The 19,017-nt window shown below is 40.7% G+C and overlaps 1 protein-coding gene across 4 annotated transcripts in view; it reads right to left on the bottom strand.

Annotated features, from left to right (window-relative positions):
- The window catches only part of LOC146656081 (stromal membrane-associated protein 1-like), a 159,122-nt gene extending 140,345 nt beyond the window's left edge, over positions 1-18,777 (bottom strand). For all 4 annotated transcript variants that reach the window (XM_085428971.1, XM_085428974.1, XM_085428976.1 and 1 more), the window contains exon 1: positions 18,491-18,777. In XM_085428971.1, the coding sequence (XP_085285097.1) occupies positions 18,491-18,608 (118 nt within the window). In that variant the 5' untranslated portion in view covers positions 18,609-18,777. The remainder of the gene's footprint in view (positions 1-18,490) is intronic.
- Between the last annotated feature and the right edge of the window lie 240 nt (positions 18,778-19,017).

Raw genomic sequence — 19,017 nt, 5'->3', positions numbered from 1 at the left:
CTGTTTTTTTAAGCTCTGCCTTACTTTCACACCAATTTTCTTCTCAGGAAAATTAAGAAAATTCAGACAAAAGGTTCATATACAGTAGTCCGTAGAATATCAAGCCCTCTGAAACCCCAAATACTAATATAATTGTGCATACTAGTCAGTTCTCTAAAATATCTTTTTTTGAGTAAACTCAGGGTAAGAGCTTCCCACAGAAATCTGTGCAAATGCATCATCCATCATGGCACAAAGCAACCCAAGCTCAGCCAAATCTCCATGGAGATGAATAGGAGATGGCATGGAAATGACAGTCAAATCATTTTAATGGGCTAGTGGCTACAGTCCCGCAGCGTCATCTTTGGCTCCATCCTTCTCCAGACCATGAAGCTTACTATCTGTCAATCCAAGGACTGAAAATGGCATTGAACACAGCACGCACAAAGGTGCAACTTCTTTGGGTCTAGGCTACATTATGGTGGTGCGGCAGCGCTGGTTGGATGGCGGCAGCAGCACACAGTGCAGTAGGATTGACTGTCTCGGCTAAGAGCATCAGTGTGTTAATGCAGTGGCACTAATGCACTAGACGGCCTAAAGGAGCATTAAAGCAGGGATGACTGAGTGTTAAGCCCAAATCAAGCAGCTCAGCTATTGTAAGCTGGGCTCTAGCTGCTGGATATCTATCAGTATCTATTGGACTTCACTTTGGTCTGCTCTCAGATAACCTCTCTCAAAAATATTCCAGTACAAAATGTGCGACAGCCTCACCTGAGGTCTAATTACACACAACAGAAAACACAGTGCTTGAAGAGGCTGGAAATGAATTTTCAGTGCAGTGCAAAGCATCCAGATACACTCAGGCTTTCTTCACAGAAGGAATTCGGAGTGAAGAGGAAGGACTTCTAAATTGAAAAGTGAGTATTTCTAAATTGAAAATCCACAGAGCTTTAGAGTCTGGTTGTGCTTAGTCAAAAAGTAAAACTCATACAAATTATACCCCGAATGCTTAACTGTGTTGCACTACTTCTAGAAGCCAATAACATTCATCCATGCAATGACGAGTGGCTTGCACTGATGTTTCTTGATGCTCTGACTTGTGAGCAGGAGTCTCTGCGTCTCTGAGACTTCTCACTCTTTCACATCTTTACCCCTTCGACTTTCATTTCACACAACTGACTGTCTGATTGTTTGTCTAAAGTCACGTCCATATATGAAGTGTTTCACTCATTATTCATCACTTTGTAGACGACAGCTGTTTATTAGTGGACAGCTGCGGTTACCTAGGTAACTCTGCATTTACCACCTTGTCATTTGTCAATCAACTGTATCCTCTGCTCCTATTAGTGGCAACTTCAATTAACTCTGGACAACCCACACTTTTTTTCCTCCCAGTACTACATGATCTCGTGTCTCTTTCAGTGTATACAGCGCTAAATATAACCTATACCTTGACAGGAGATATGACTAGGGCTGCCACAAACGATTATTTTGATAGTCGACTAGTCACCGATTATTTTTGCGATTAGTCAACTAATCAGATCATGCATCCATTGTAAAATGTACAGCTTATTGCACCAGCAGCATCTGCTCTTATATAACTATCATTAGCTTACAGCTTTAAGTGTTTAAGGTGCTAACTAAAAATAAAGACAAGATGATAGTTTATTAAATTTTAATGAAATTTGCAGATTGTTTCGGTGAAGTTTAATAAACTTCTTGCTATCTAAAATATAACAGGACACCGGAGTATATTCTCGAGCATCTTATGCTCAGTTGTCTGCTTGACGTTTATTCAGCTGTGTAAAAACTATAACTTTAATCTCAGCCAAACCGATTTACTCAGGAACAAATAAAATACCAAAAAAAGGCCAAACAATAACATTTGTAAGTTATCTAAGTGACTTATATATCATGTTTAACCTTAGTAGCGAAAGACGGCAGTGGATTTGAAAACGATTTCCCGGGAGTCCGGTGTTCTCACGGGCTCTAGTGAGCCTTGAACCCCGGCTAGCTATCGAGCTGGTGGGTAACAGACGTCTCCGAAAATGTCGGAGCGCTTTTGAAAATATGTGGTGTCTTGATAAACTGAGCAGATATTTGAGGTTTACACAGCTACATTCTCGCCTGAAAATATGTTAAACGTTTATTTTGTGACCCAGAAAGAATAATAAGAGTAATATTAAAACTAACTAGCTGCCGCCATTGTTGAAAACTGAGCTGGGCTGCGCTATGAATTCTGGGACACAGCTTCTTCTTCTTCGGGGTTTAACAGCAGCTGGCATCCTTGTACATGCAGTGCTGCCATCTTCTGTTTCAGTCCGTTATTACACTCTTAAATCCTGCTACTCATTCCTGCGGCTTTTGGGATCTTACAAAGCTTCAAACGACGCGTCGACTATTAAATCAGTCGTCGACGATTTTAATAGTCGACGTAATCGTGACTAGTCGACTAATCGTGGCAGCCCTAGATATGACTAAGGGATAATTCACAGATTATCAGTGTTTATAATGTTTGGCTTATTAAGTATAACACCAAGTTGACTTTCTCATCTGTATAGCAGGTCTTTTTTCAAGATTCATGCACAAAACTTGGGATGTTACCATGTTTTTTTCCTCTTTTATAATTTGCCAGTCTTTCTTTAACAATATGCTCCAGAGCAGCAGCAAAATCTGACTGCTGACCAACTTTATTTAAATTGGGGCTTTGCCTAGTTGTGCATATCTTATCAGGTTTACTGCTTTATCTAAATGTATCCTAGAAATTCAGTCTTTTGTGCGAGTTGAAAAAGGACCCACATGGAGTCTGTCTTAACCTAGTTAAAATGTACAATACAAGGTTGTTGGTGTCAAACATACTGCTGAGTCCTACAACAGGTGTGCAACCCAGCTGAAAAGCAAGGTTAACTCAGTTTAAATCTGAACTATAATTGGCTACAACATTTTTACAAACAGATCTTAAACACAAAAAGGGAAAACGCAGCCCACAAACTGATTAAATCTGGACCAGCAGTAGCAAAATATGAGCCTCTAAGCTGAAACTGTCATTCATCAACGAGGCATTCTGACATCTGAAGCTAACAGAAGACACGCCTCATGTTTAAAGCGCAGAATCTGCCCATTTACCCCTTCAAAAGCTACCACTATTAACTTAGCTAATGAATCTCATTAAGCTTCTATAATCATCCTGTTGTCCAATAATGGCAAACAAGTTTTACAAACAAGCAAGTTACAACTTTATACTGCTTTAGCAATTTTTTATGATACCGGTCCACTAAATTATAGGAGGCAGTGGGTAGCAAGTAAGTTGGTGGTGAAGTAGAAAATAAGCTCCCTGCTGTGCGTCACTCTTGTCAGCAACTGTATGATAGCTTGGTAATATTTGAGTGCAAAATGAATTTGCTGCACTCCTATGCTGGTTGAAGCCAGTGTGGCTAAGAAGGTTTCTGTTGGAAATCCTGTGTCAGTTTTATCTCCAAAAGCTCCTCCTCTGCCCCCTAGTGGGCAAAAACATCAATTATGCACGTTTAACTGCAAAAAAGGGAAAGCTCAATCTCACAGGTACTATGCTTCAAAAAAGGGGGGAAAAGGAAGAAGAAAAATGCTTTGGTGTAATGTAAAACCGGCTGGTTTAGCAATCTAAAAGTAGAGCTTCGGCCCTGCAGACTAAAGGCCACTCTGATATATGAGCTCCGACCTTCTACACTGGTCAGTGTCCATTAACCTACTGACCACTAATGTGCTGTCCTATTTTTAATTCCAATCTTTACCTCTGCTGATGGATATAATGTCTGGGAAGTGATCAGTACATGAATGAGCCACAGCATTAGTATCTGTTCCCCTGTCTCGTGTAGATTCATCTTGACAAACTTTATATTTGCACTGAAGTTTGGACAAAAATAGACAGCTAAAAGGAGTTTCCTGCACCCCCTCCCCCAAACAAGCGCACACAATTTGTAGACTGCTGACCTGAATAGACACAAAAACACGCCTGCACAAAAGACACACACAGCTGCACATGCATAAAAGCTAAGTGATACACCTACACACAAGCAATCACAGACAGCCACCCCAGCAAGTACACACACTAATATGTACAGATTAACACATTATTAGCAGCATGTGTAGACAGAAAGATGCAGAGGCAAATATTCCACTGTGACACGCACATGCACACACAACGCAGAGGAGCCCTGATGAGTGACAGAGGAACTTCCCAACTGCAAGGGGAGGTGGGCAGTCAGCCGAGCATGAAATTAAAGCCCCAACTGTCAACCTGAGGACAGTCAGGACGACGAGTGACAAGTGTGCGTAAACGCTGTGTGTGACAGGCAGGGTGGCCACAGGTGTATTCCGTGGAGATCAATCCAGTGCTCCTTTTCCTTTAGGGAAGCACTGGAAATTGTAGTTTAACGCTTTAGTGGCTGCAAAGAGGCAGCCTCTGTGGACCTGACCTGCAGAAATCTGCCTGGTCACAGTCACAACCACCCTTGTATCTCCTTCTTATTTGAATTACCTTTTCATTTATCTTTCACTCTGCTTTCCTTTGTCTTAATGCCCTATTAACACCTCGAAAGCTCAAATCGTTACAGAATATTCATGGCTCCTTTAATTATGTATGGATGCATGGATCTACTTTAGTTGCTCTCTTTTCTTTTCTAGGAACCAAAAACAAATGCTAATGTTAGTGCACAGAGGCTGAATGGCGCCCGAGGCGAGAAAACGCACCATCCTTGTGCTGAAATTCAGCAGCAGTCTCATTTAAAGAACCCCCATTTTCTAATTAATAAAATGCCCTCTTAGTAAATCATTGAAAGACTGCCAGAATCTTCAGTACAGTATTGGAGTGGAGAATAAGAGACTGGAGGCTGAGGGGGAAAATAAAGAAGGGCTGTGCTGCTCCCTGCTGGCCCATTAGTGCGACTCTGTGTCAGCAGTGAAGAGGAAGAAGGAAGGAGTGCATCCTCAAGGAGAACCGAGCTCCCCTCCAACAGTATTTCCTCTTCATAACAACAAGAGCAAAATCTAATAAAAAGCCATCATCTGCTCTTATTCCCTGTCCTCAAACTAATGGTGGAACATTAGAGTGCAGACAGTCAATAAATCAGGACAGATGGATAAACCATAAAAAGCATCATCGCAGGTTATAAAGAGTGAGACAGACAGAGGCGTACACACAGGGGACACAAACACAATAACAGGTCCACAAGTCTGGCATGTGGACGGTCTCATTATGTTTTCAACATGAAATGGATAAATGAGAGCAATGACAGTCCTGAGCAATACATGACTATTTATTTTATACACTTAATGAATAAAAGCATAAAGTGAAGACAGTATTCCATCTGCTGGTGACAGAAGGTAGTGTAGGAGACTACAGCAGAGCCCATTTCCTGTTGTTCTCATTAGAGACAGTACAGGCCAGATCTGTGTACGACGTTACAGCAGAGCTCCATGTTATCAAAAACTACTGACAACAATCTTTGCAACATGGACGTATTTTATAAGGACAGTCACACATACATCTGCTGTTAATGTGCAATACAGAGCACCAAATCTGAAGATGCAGGATTATGTGCAAAGCCACACGTTCGCACCTCCCACTGCTGCTCCTGTACCTCAGTCACCCAGGAGCACAGGTGACCCACAGAGGCCTACATTAATATCTTTCAAACTAAATAGCAATCCATTTTTCAAATTCAGAGGCAGACATCCACTCACACTCACAATCAAACCTATGGTCACTGTGGGTCCACCTATTAACCCAACATGCATGCGTTTAGACTGGGGAAGGAAGCAAACTCCACACAGTTAGGCCCAGGACGCTCCTGCTGTGAGGCAATAGTGTCAATCCCTGCTAGCTACATGTGTTATATTTGTCTTACATTACATCAAAATTCTCATTTTTGGCTAAAAATCTAGTTACAGCTCAGCTATCTGAAGGTTAATTGGATCCCTAGCTCTGACTCTGTACAAAAATGGCACACACATTTTTACACATTTACATTTCAAGACAGCAAACTTTAGAAATCACACTGACAGGAGAATCTTCAACCTACTGGCTCATGCCATCAGTGCTGCAAATCCTCACAAATAGAAAGATTTGCCGGGGCCACCCCGACTCTCCGTCTGCAGTTTAAGCTGACAAAGTTCTGCTTCAGGGAAAGTGAAGCACGACTCTGATTCAGCAACTCTAATTGGAAGTTGACGGTATGCATTACCTTTGTTGATTTTACACACTTTAAAACCACCTCACAGATTTTGGCCTGCAAATACCTGGAGTTGCTGGTTGTGTGAACTAATCTATTAAAATACACAAAAACGCAATGCACCACAAAGTAACTCACATAACTAATCTAGAGAAGCACCAGACAAATTCTGGGTTTTGCAAAATAAAATTAGTGTTTTAGTCAAAAGACTTTGCTGGCTTGTAAGAAAGAGCAGTTAGACAAACCCGATTTAGTTTTTAGGAACAGGTTTATAGCCAGCATCTGCAGATTCCTAAACAGCAGTAACCAGAGGTGTGGACTCGAGTCACATGACTTGGACTCGAGTCAGACTCGAGTCATTAATTTTATGACTTTAGACTTGACTTGAAAAAATGTTCTAAGACTTGTGACTTGACTTGGACTTTTACACCAATGACCTGGGACTTGAATTGGACTTGAACCGGTTTACTTGAAAAGACTTGATATTTCACCCCAAATATAAAATTTAACATGCATATTATATAGAGATTGAAAATGTGACGTCATTCAGGGGTAAACCGCAAAGGATTCTGGGAACTCGTGGCAAGAAGTACTAGCGCACGCAGGCTTTCAATTGAAATCAGTCACACAGCGATAAAAAGAAACACAAAAATGTCAAGAAGCTGTTGTATTATTAACTGCAATAGCCGGTCGAATGACAGCCACGGGAAGCCGACGGGTAAAGAGATCGGTTGTTATCGGATTACGTCGTTGAAGAGAAATTGTTCAAGCCATGTTTCCGAAGTAACAAAGACGCGACGGATGGCCTGGATTGCAGCCATTCAAAGATCAAATATAACGTCCCAGAACACTCCAGCTCACAGGTTAGTCTGCTCCAAGCATTTACACAAAGGTCAGTCTGCTGTTGTAGTTAATGCGTCATTTTTCTTAACATAATTGGTGATATAGGTTACAAGCAAGTCTGGCGCTGAACAGAAATTGTCGCGTTATGCTCCTTTGTTTATTGTGCATAAATAGTGAATTGTCCTGACACAATATTGCGTTTCGCTTCTGTTATTATGGTACATTGACAAGAACATATACTTTTATTCACAGGATAAAACAGTTTTTTGTATCACTAATTGCCCAGTACGATTACAGCATACAGTATTATTGTCACTGCTACATTTCTGTGATGGGTACCAGAAATTATTTCCACTGCTAATTAATTACCGTTGAGCTCAAAGGTTATATTAATAAACGGTTAATGAATGTGTATTTATGAAGACAATTTGTGAGACTGGTAAACTTATGATACGTACGATGGTCTTTCGTTCTACACGGTGCATTTCATGGTCCCTGCACCCATCCGTCGGTAAACTGTACCTGGGCTTGTTGCAGTGACCTGAAGTTACTAAACTTCATGAGTGTATGCACTCACTCCAAGAACCGTATGATTATAAATGTGCATATAAATATGCTACGATGAGATAGCTGACTTCATCTAACTAGCAAATGTTGTCCAGGCTACGTTGGTGATGCAGTTTTTTTTAATATGTATGATATTTTTGTCATGCGATTTTAAAGCCGGTCCTACAACCGCATCCAAGAATAACATGCAGCTTATCTCAGAACTGTCGGTGAAAATTATTCTTGGAGCTAGGTTTAATTGAGCTGCATTTTAAAGAGGTGCAATTTCACAATTTGTGTATATTTTCTAAGTTCACTATTTTGTCATGTGTTGAGAAAAACACAGATTTAAAAATTACATGGTCTAATATTTACATTTAGCATAACTGCAACATGCTTTTTTCTTTTTTTTTTTTAAAGACTCGAAAGGACTTGAAATTCAAAATTTCAGACTTGTGACTTGACTCGGACTTTTACACCAGTGACTTGAGACTCGACTCTGACTTGCCTGACATTACTTGAGACTTGAGGATAAAGACTTGAGACTTACTTGAGACTTGCAAAACAATGACTTGGTCCCACCTCTGGCAGTAACACTGTGTCCCCCTTTCTCACTTTGAAGCTGTTCACACAGACACAAAAATAACACCAAACTTGCACTTTTCTTCTTCACGTGTCTAAGATTAAATTTACATTTGCTTTGTGATGCTGTACCACCTCGCTGCAGCCTACCAAAGGCTGTCTCCTTGACAGGACACTACAAAACTAGTCTGCCCTTCACACCTTTAAAATGTGTACAAGTACAGGTGTGTGGGCACCAGATTCTGAGCCCAGCTGAGTGAGTGTGTGTATGTGCCATAGTATTTGATGTGCATGACAGGGGAGCAGTACCAAGGACAGGTCGTCAAAGTGCTGAGTACCCCACGGGCGCTTGCCAAGATCCGCTGCGCCAGCACAAGAGAGCATGTGCCAGCTCAGAGCACCGCCTGCCACAAATCATAATACTGACGCGTAGTCAGGCAGTGTGTGTGTGTGTGTGTGTGTGTGCACGTGGTGTGTGTAGATTCTGCTTACACTGATGAAAGGATTGTGTTAAAACAGAAAATTAAAATTATAGTCTATAATCCACTAAGCAGTAGATAGACTGACCTGCCAGGCCAAACAGGCAAATGAAATACAATCAATAAGGTGTGCACCACTGTCTCAACACACACACACAGATGTAGGGCAGCGTGCGTAGACAGCAGGCAGGTCTGAGGGTGGAATTACAGCTGAGAGGCTAAGGTGAGTCACCGCTCTGCAGTGGTCACAGAATGGCTGCCACACCCAACATACGCTGACTGCAGCAGGCAGCACGGAGGATGGAGGATGGCACCTGATCACACCAAAGCCTTAAAACAAACTGATGAATGAAACCGGAGCTCTTCGTTCCGAGTGGTCAATCAGCTACAGAGTGAAAGCTTGTTTTCCACATCAATAAACTCTAATACACTGCCTCTGCTCTTGGTGTGGAGCAGAGCCCGACTAATGTGAGATTTTTAGGACAGATATCAATATTTGGTGAATTAAAAATCTGACATTCCAAAATGTCAGTCGCCATCTTTTTTCCTTTGAGAAACACACAACATAAACAGATTTCCCTAACATTTGTTATTTGGAGTTATTGCACTCGTTTTTGTAGCACTCCAAACAGCAAAGTTGCAAAGTGCCATCTGCTGGACAAACTGTGCAACATCAACACTCATAACATGGTTGAAGGGTGTTTCTCCCTTGTCCTTATTATGTTTTTCATTTATCAACTGTTACAAATACTGATACCAGTAGATAAGCAAATTGCTAATATCTGCCCACTGATGAATGGGTGGAGCTCTGTTGCAGTGCACTGCATTAAACATTAAAGCTCAAAAAACATTTTACAATTTCATCTTCAGATCCACCACTAAATGATTGATTACATCCTTCAATAATGCAGTGAAACCAATTTTTCATATTTTAAACAGTAACTACATGCAAGTCATATTTGCACAAACACAAATGTGCCGCCAGGAGTAGCAAGGGTGCCAGAAAAGTGCAATCCTTTTCCATCAAATAATCATATGTCAGCATTTCCAGATGTCACGTTTCCTATTCAACAATTAGCAGCCAAAAATCAATCGACTTTTATATCCGGCAAAAAGCAAAAACTCCTCACAAACAAAGAAATATTAGGAATTTCTGTCTGAGACAAAAATGTAATGTTTTTTTCCTTTCTTTTTTTAGATCTAGCTCAAAGTTCAAATTAAAGGTTAAATATAAATAATTCTCATTCCCGCCCATGTCAGTTTCTACTAGAAATGGTTTTCCCCAGTGCTACTTAACATAGAGACACAGGATACATGGATAACAATGACCACAGAGGTTCATGTGACGGGCAGCACTTTTGATTATTTCATCTTTCATTTTTCAACATCAAGTTGGGTTGGTCATTTTCCCATGGTATAATGAGTGAGCTGCTACAGATAGTTGCTATAGAAACGAGCTGGCCACACATACAAATCAGATTGGTAGCAAAATCAAAACACTTTGCTGTCACAGTTGGGAACAACACATGGTCCCATATGTGCTGAACTGACACCTCCTTTTGTTCCTGCTGTTGTTACATAAACTGAAAGTGAAGGTAATGATAGGAAAGATTAGCATCCGAGTCTTTTTGTTCTGCTCATTTTCACTCATTACTGGAGATCCCAGTGGTCTTAATCAAGAAACACAAACGCGACAAAAACAGAGGAGAAAAACAGTTTTTCAAAGAAAATCACAGCACAAAAGTGCTTCCCAAAGCATGCTTTCATTCAGAGGGATCCATAAATAAAAGATTATTAGGTTAAATGTGTTAAAATCTGATTCAGAGGACTGTCTTTGGCCCAAAGTAAAGGTTATTCTTCTGCTATGAACACTTTGCCAGTCAATTACCAGGAAGTTAACCCTGTTCCAGGAAGGAGAGCATTAACCTAGTGTGTTTTCTGGTGGTGTGAGAAAACAGAGCACAAGAAGAACATGTAAACGTAACACATAAGAAAAAAAATGTATTGATCCACCACACTCGTTTACCTTCAACTTGAACGGTTACCACCTGGTTCAAAAACACTTTGACTTTTATCTATACTCTTCCCATCTGTAAAAACTGCATAAGAGGTGAGTTTTTTATAACTCCCCTGTTTGGATTCTATTGAGGTTGAAAAGTTAGAAACATGGCTGCTTTTACTGACAGGTGTACACAGCTCCTGTCTGTTAGGACCCCTCTCTGCTAATCAGAGGCACTGGACCTCTTTGTGATATTTTTTGCTATTTTGGGGCATTTTTACAGGAGTTTTCTGACAAATATTGTGGCTTGGTGTGTCGTAAAAATATCCAAGAAGTCTGATGAGTATTTATACAAGTTGAATATTTCACTATCCTGTTACTGCTAACTGGTAACTCAGTCTGTGGATGCATGCAGTTTGTGAATGCAGCTTACCAAGTGAGCTTGCCTTGGTCCAAGGATCCAGTTACTAACTATCTGACAACTTTCCTAAACTGTTGTGAGTGGTTGCAATGTTGCTGGAGGAAGCTGGTTGTAAAGATGTTTACGGTTCAAGGAAAAGCTCCTTGCAGTGTCTTTGGTTGTTAGCATATAGCCATGGTTGTCCATAGTTTGCATGGAAGGTGCTAATTTGTCTGCACATCCTCTCCAACTACTTACTAAGAGGTAGCAAAACTGTCAAAAGCATGACACAAACTGGAAATGGAGAACATTTACTTCATTGTAAAAGCTGTGCTTTCTTAATAAGAGGTGCAACTTTTACTCTGAAGGTGGCCTTCGTTTCTGCATTACACTTAAGTTTCACTACTGCTCAGAATATCCATTTTTCCTAGCGACCAGAGGTTGCCACAGGGTAACAGATCAGCTGTGTAACTATAGGCACTTCAGCCTCACATCCAAATGTGTTAGCAGGCTCCTGCCTACGACAGCCGTAATGCTCTGACAATCCATCAAGCAGTCCGGGTTCGTAGCTTAGCAAAGTCGTACTAAAACATTTGACAGATTTTCGAGCGCCGTGTACATAAAATTGTTTCGAGGTCAGTAAACACAACCAGAATTCATACATAAGGCACACGGGGTTATAAGTGGCTCTGTCGATTTTCAGAAAAATCAAAGGATTGATTTTAAGTGCGCCGTATTTTCCAAAAAAAACCAAAAAAACAAAACACAGTAATAACGACGGCCTGCTAGCATGCTCTACCAAAAATAGTGCTTTGTTGTGTATCTGACGGACGAAAGCTAAACTAGTTCCACACCACTGAAGTTGCAGCGTTTTTACAAACCACTTCTGGTTCATCAGTTTCATTCAAGGATTTGCTTTCGCTGCCATGCTTTTTCCGACGTGTGCGTATGAAAACAAAGGCACTGCGCATGCGCGTTTTACCCATATTCTATCGCGATATTTCATTTTTCTATTGTTGCCCAAAATGATGGCCCAGCCCTAGGCTACATCCATCTTTCATCTACAGTCTGCAATGGCAGCTGGCTGATTTTGCACTTGGTAACTGATAGTGTGAGATCTAAGTATAATTTAAAAACAGTTTGGAATCTAGAATCATTCAAGTGTCTAAATGTTCAGCTTTCTAAAGCTTTTTATCCACAGTGTGTTTGGATAAAAATAGCTGTGACAGTATGACTCACAGGGTCCGACTGGATGCTGCCACTTTCTAAATAACCTACATAAAACATGCCACAGGCTGCAGAGGAAACCACAAATCAATAGATCAGGTTTTGGGGCCACTGGGATCATTTCAAGTCTGAATATGAACCAGTAGTGGAACTGAGTCACAGTAAGGCTGGAAATAAATAAGAGCTTTAAGCCATTACTCTAGTTTTGTTTGTTTAGCACGTTTTCTTATCAAGAATAGCTAAAACTATAATACTTGTTGTGAATAGAATCAGTCAAGGTCGCTTTAAAAATCAACTTCCGTGCTTTTCAGACCTCAATTAGTCCTGTACGGACAAAAAGCCCACTGTGGATTATCAAAAGATTTTAAAGTATTATTTTACCGTGGCGCGTACTGAGATGAGGCCTGCATAAATGGTACACCCTTCCTATTGAATGATCGGAAGTTTTTCGGTTTTAAATCCCCAGCCAAGTCTCGGGCAGCTCCTCCACACTCAGCCACAGGAAACCAGGTGGGACGAGGATAGTGTGTTAGCTCACCTGGCTCCTCATCAGCTGAGCCCAAATGTGTTTTTACTCCTCAAAGAATCATCTGTGCCACAAAGTTTGGAAGACTAAATGGAAGCTCTCCCAAAGTCACACTTCACAGATTTAATACTAATGAGCCATATGCTGACTTGGGTTAAAAAAAATAAAAAATAAAAAAATAAAAAAAATAAAAAAAGAGAGAGAGAGACTGTGTACCAGACATTTAATTTTTAACAAGAACTACATTTTTCTCAGTTTTGATTGCGTTATTTTATTTTTCATCTAATGACAACCTCAAATGTTGTAAAATACACTATATACTACTGAGAGAAGGAGCCAGTTTAAACCTTTATAAAGTCTCACCAATGCAGAAAATTGGTAACATAAATAAGATAAATAATGTCATATAGCATAAATCGTTAAAAAGAAAAAACATTTTTACATTATACTGCAAATTACTAGCAAACAACATTGAAATGATGCTTTATATTCAAAAGCAAGCCACAGCTCTCTTTGCTCAAAATGCAACAACAACGCCTCAGTTACTAGCATGACTCTATGTGAAGTATTGCAAAGAAATTGGGGTTTTGGACTGTTGGTTGACCGAAAGGAGTATTTTAAAGACATCCAGTCAAAAGACATTATTTACTGCCCAGGAGTTTATACCTGTGGCCTCACATGACCCTCCACATCCAGGACTTTGCTGTTACCTCGATGATGTATCTCAATAACCGACTACAGAAACCTAACTAACACTGCTTATCGCTGTAAGGTCCACTCTATGTTAGGATGACTCATTTCCTTTCTCTGTAATACATGTTGAGCTGCATGCATGTCCCTGCAGGGCTGCTGCTCATACATAATGAAGCTTAATGAACACTTAAGGGCAGTCAGTGGCTTAATGAGAAAAGCAGAGTGAAACAACCAGAGACGGACCCCAGGATTTTTGTGTACCACATTTATTTTGTATGCGGGAAACATACAAATAAACTACATTGGGTTTTTATCTACATGATGAGTCTGTGTGGGTTTTGTTCATTATAATAAGGAATGTGTGTTGACTTACAGTTTATGTGCCATTTAAAGTTTCAACACTTACTGTTACTACTAAGCATTATATTAAACATAGCAACCTGAAAGACTTATCACAATAGGAACCAGTCAAATGTTATGACTTTATATAGTTTTATAGTCAGGTGCCAGTTCTGTGCTGTAGTGACTGCAGGCTGAATCAGTTATTGTTGAAAGTGGACAGTTTTCTAGGTAGTGTTGCCGACTGTGTCTTCATGTGGGACGTGAGAAACTTTCTACTACCATTCACTCATTTATACATCCTTCCATCTATATTCTTATCCAAGTCTGGGTCACAGGGGAAGTAGACCAAGTCGAAAGGCAGCTGGGCGACACACTATATTGCCAAAATTATTTGCTCATCTGTCTTCATACACATATGAATTTGAGTGACATCCCATTCTTAATCCATAGGGTTTAATATGATGTCAGCCCACCCTTTGCAGCTATAATAGCTTCAACGCCTCTTGGAAGAATTTCCACAAGCTTTAGGGTGTGTTTATGGGAGTTTTTTACCATTCCACAAGCACATTCATGAGGTCAGACACTGATTTTGGACGAAAAGTCCTGGCTTGTAGTCTCTACTCAAATTCATCCCTAAGGTGTTCTGTCAGGTTGAGATGAGGACTCTGTGCAGGCCAGTCAAATTCTTCTACACCAAACTGGCTCATCCTTGTCTTTATGGACCTGGCTTTGTGTACTGGTGCACAGCCATGCTGGAACAGGAAGGAGCCTTCCCAAAACTGTTCCCACAAAGTTGGTAGCATGAAGTTGTCCAAAATGTCTTGGTGTGCTGAAACATTAAGAGATCCTCACACTAAGAGACTAAGCACAACAACCATAAGTACCACTCTCCTGGACACCACCAAACCCAGACAGGTTGGTAAAGTATAATTGGTCACTTTAGGAACGTGCTTTACACCACTGCATCCGATCCTTTGTGCTTGGTGATGTAAGGTTTGGATGCAGCTGCTCAGCCATGGAAACCCATTCCATGAAGCTCACTACACACTGTTCTTGAGCTAATCTGAAGGCCCCATGAAGTCTGGAGGTCTGTAGCGATTGACTCTGCAGAACGTTGGAGAGCTCTGTGCAACATGTGCCTCAGCATCAGCTAACCCACTCTGTGGTTTAAGGTGGTCTAGCACTTCATGGTTGAGTTGCTGTCATTCACAATCGCTTGATTTTATACACCTGTGTCCATGGAAGTGTTTGGAACATCTGAATTCAATGATTTAGATGGGCGAGTGAATACTTCTGGCAATACAGTGTATTTGTATCCAGCGTGTCCTCCTGATAGACCACGTCCAGTACACCTCACCAACGTGGCATCCTGCTCAGATGCCCCAACCGCCTCAACTGGTTTAATTTCAGATTTTTTTTTTGGACTCAGTAGTGACCCACTGGAACACTGGTCTACTTGTCATGTTCTGATTAATTCTGCCAGTTAAACATGCAAAAATAAAACAGGTACTTTAATATAAAAACAAAGCCTTCACCCCATCCTCTTAGCACACTGTATACAGAATCGCTGCATTTCAGAACAAAGACCTGGATTTATAAGCACTTTGCATTTAAGAAACCTAAGGATAGGGATTTGCAGGAGTGACACAGACAAAAACAAATAAAAAAGTTAGAGTACACCCACACTATAAATAATGAATGCCTGCTGAATTCATTAATCTGCATTCAGCAGCCCAGTCTCCCTCTCTCTCTCTCTCTCACACACACACACACACACACACAAACGCTTAAGCTGGATTTACAAGAACAACGAAATAAGTCAACTCACATGGGAAACACACATTAACACCAAAAGTCCTGTGCAAAACAAACTAGCTGACATTAAACAACACAGAACTGCAAACAAGGCCATTCTCCATTGCTTCCAGGTACCACAGCAGCTTTATTTGTACTGGCTTTCACTGTCCAATCACTGTCACGGTAGTCCTTATTTTGTTCTGCAGCAGCTAGAGGACTGTTTCGTATGCTGCTATACCAGGTTCACAGAGGCTGCACAGCAGAACTCAGGCTAAGCAGCTGCAAAAATGGTAATCCATCTGGAGAGCTCACAGCTGACTTCGACACCCTGCTATTTACTTGTCAGGTGCATTCAGGCACATCCCTTTCCCTTGCTAAAAATATCCCACAAAGAGGAAAAATTTATTTATTTTAGTTGGAAGAACCATAAATGGACAAACCCTGTTTTGGCACCATTTCTCCATTACTCACAGGGTTTATTTTGTTCTGCAATTTAGAAAAAAGAAAGAAAGAAAGAAAATCATATGGCCATATATCAAACAGCATACAGCCAATAAACATATCTGTAATAGACCAGAATCTGTGGAGGACTGAAACTGCTCAAATCATCAATAAATACATAAATAAATAAAGAAGACACAAAACTTTTACACTTTTTAAATCCTTTTACAGACTCATTTGTTTTGTCTTAGTTCTTAGTCAGTTATTTATTTAATTATTATTTTGTTTTTGCCAGGTGCAGTAAAATCAGGTCCGCCACGTGACCAAAGATGCAAAAACATAAATCGGTAAGATACTGTGTGAAGTTTCCCCCCCCCCCTTAATACATTTTACATATTTTTGAGTCACATTTTCAATTGTTTATTAGTTTTGGATATTGGTCCCTCCATAAGCAGGGGTTAAAATGAGATTCAGCAGGTGGAATGGAGGGGAATAAGTGCATTAGAAACAAGTAAGATAAGCACTTCTGTTGTAAACTCCAGTACATTGGTTTGCTTCATGAACTGGGAGACCAGTACTGACTGAAGTTTTCCGGCCTCACATTCTATAATATATAGGCCCACATTACAAGAAACATTATGGCTGCTTTCCAACCTCTAGCCCAGTATAAAGGTCAAATTTGGCAAGAGTTACGAAAGAGCATCATGACCGGATCCCTGTGGCCCACTTTAATAAACACCAGCACTTACACAGTTTGTTTTACAGCACTTACACAGTTTGTTTCCAGTCTGATGTGAGATGCCTCGGTCAGAGGTTTCCCAAAATAAAACCTTTCCAAAACTTATTCCACAGAGGAAGGATGATCACAGAAAATAATAATACTGCATACTAGTCCACTTACACAAACAGAGGTAATTAAGGTTAAGGTACATTTCCCTTCCATAGTGCACTGACGCCAACTACTGAGATCACCATTGAAGAATCATGAAATAGATTAAGCTCAACATGAAGGATGAGGAGGATATGACGAAACAAAGGAGCAGCAACACGATCAATGAGACTCACTGAGGTCTGCTACTACGGATTACAAATGTCAGATGGTAGAAGAACCATGATGACGCAAAAGGCATCTAATCTCAGTCATAGGAAGCCCCAACAAGAGCCGTTCAATCACCACTGAAAAGGCTGGAAATGTCATGCTTGGACATTTACTGACTGGCATATATGGGCTGGACTTTCTCTTAGGGTGCTTAGGTAACAGTGAAAGCCTATGGGAAATGCTGTCCTGTGAGAATTATACGTTTTTTTGTTAATAATATATACTAAATGCATGCAATTTTGACATCATACATTACAGTTGTTGTTTATGCCGAATTAAAGAGCGACTCTTAAGGTTTAATGAAACCTCTTCCATCACACTCTATTTTACACTCGACTCCAGGGAATTTTAAGCTTTCAATTTTCTGAATGGAGTTTGGAGAGGGGGCTTCCCTCGCAGGAAGGCATGCCTAGCCAGAAGCAAGGTGTGCGCTGCAGCAGTATCTGAGCTCACGTGCTTTTCTCCTCGGCATTCAGCGAGCAAACGACACCTCTAAGTCAGTGGAGTCTACACGGGAGACACGCGTTTTCCGCTCATAAATAAACCAGTCAAGGACGTGACATCGATACCTGCGGGCGAAAACCGCCTCAAGTTAGCCACACTTACACAACACAAGACCGGAACTATTAACCACTCAACTTCAAAATAAAAGCCCAGGCGTGGATTTCTAAACTTCAAAAACTGAAATACAAATTGAAAAGGGAAAATAGAGAAAATTATTAGCGATGCCCCTTTTGTGAAACTGCAAAATCACAACTTGGCTTGTAGCTGAATCTCAATACTAACATATATATTCTCACTACAAATCAACTGAATTGCATTAAAGTATTTGTATTAGAGTATGTGTTATTGTATATTGTATATATTTTCTTTTCTTATTTTATCTTAGGATTATTATTATTATTATGGAAAGAACCAAATAATAAAAGCGCTGGATAACGACTTTACTTTAAAAGAAAAAAAAACAAAGCGGAAGTTGTGTGTTGTTCAGGTATTTCTAATTAACTGTCGCTCAATAATATTTATACTTGGCTTAAATGTAATTAAGAAACCAGTAGCGTAGCATGACTCATTGTTCATAACATGGATATGAACGGGGAGGACTCGTCAGGTTTACACAGTTCATATGAAGCATCAAACCTAAAGGTCGGATGCAAGCATTGCTGCACACAAGTGACTCCCATCAGAATAACCTTACAATATGATGCTAGCTGTATGATACATATGATGCTAGCTGTGCCTTTTAACGGACAGGTGCCCTCCTCGTTACATCTTGTCATGCACACACCTGTGACACCAAGGTTAGCCGCAGAGGCTGCCGGGCTTACCTTTAGCTTCACAGTCAGCACAGTACTTGTTATCCTCTTCTCTCAGCAGTTTGGACAGAATGGCCTGATGCTGCTCATTCAGTTTCTGGGCTTTTTCTCTCTCCGACCGCGTCGTCATGTCGCAAAAGTTCGGAAGTTAGACCTGCCTGTGAAGAGTCGATGAAAACCACGGAGTGCTCAGCCTGTGTTAAAAAGGGTGGGACATCACCTTCTGCTCGCACTTTGCTGCCTCTATTCAGTTAGCTTACAACCTGCTAGCGAGGTAATACGGATCTGTGGCAGCATCATCTCTGCTGCTTTCACGACTGTGGGAATTTTTGCAGCGGCGCGTGAATCAGAATCACACAAGTGGTATGGGACACACAAGGAATTTCGCGTTATTGGTAACGGCTTCATTTGTCAGCTTGACAGTAATCCTGAACACACCAGCAATGCAGTAAATTGAAAACACATACCCACTATCATTCATCGACTGTCCTTCCCCACATCAACATTATTAAAGCTGCGTGGGATCATCTTGCGAGAGA

The sequence above is a fragment of the Rhamphochromis longiceps genome, linkage group LG13, assembly GCF_057381845.1.
Source record: "Rhamphochromis longiceps isolate RC_006_pf linkage group LG13, R_longiceps_female_GT1.1, whole genome shotgun sequence".
NCBI lineage: Eukaryota > Metazoa > Chordata > Actinopteri > Cichliformes > Cichlidae > Rhamphochromis > Rhamphochromis longiceps.
Note: the sequence above shows the minus strand (reverse complement) of the source record. Positions and strands in the feature narration are given on the sequence as shown.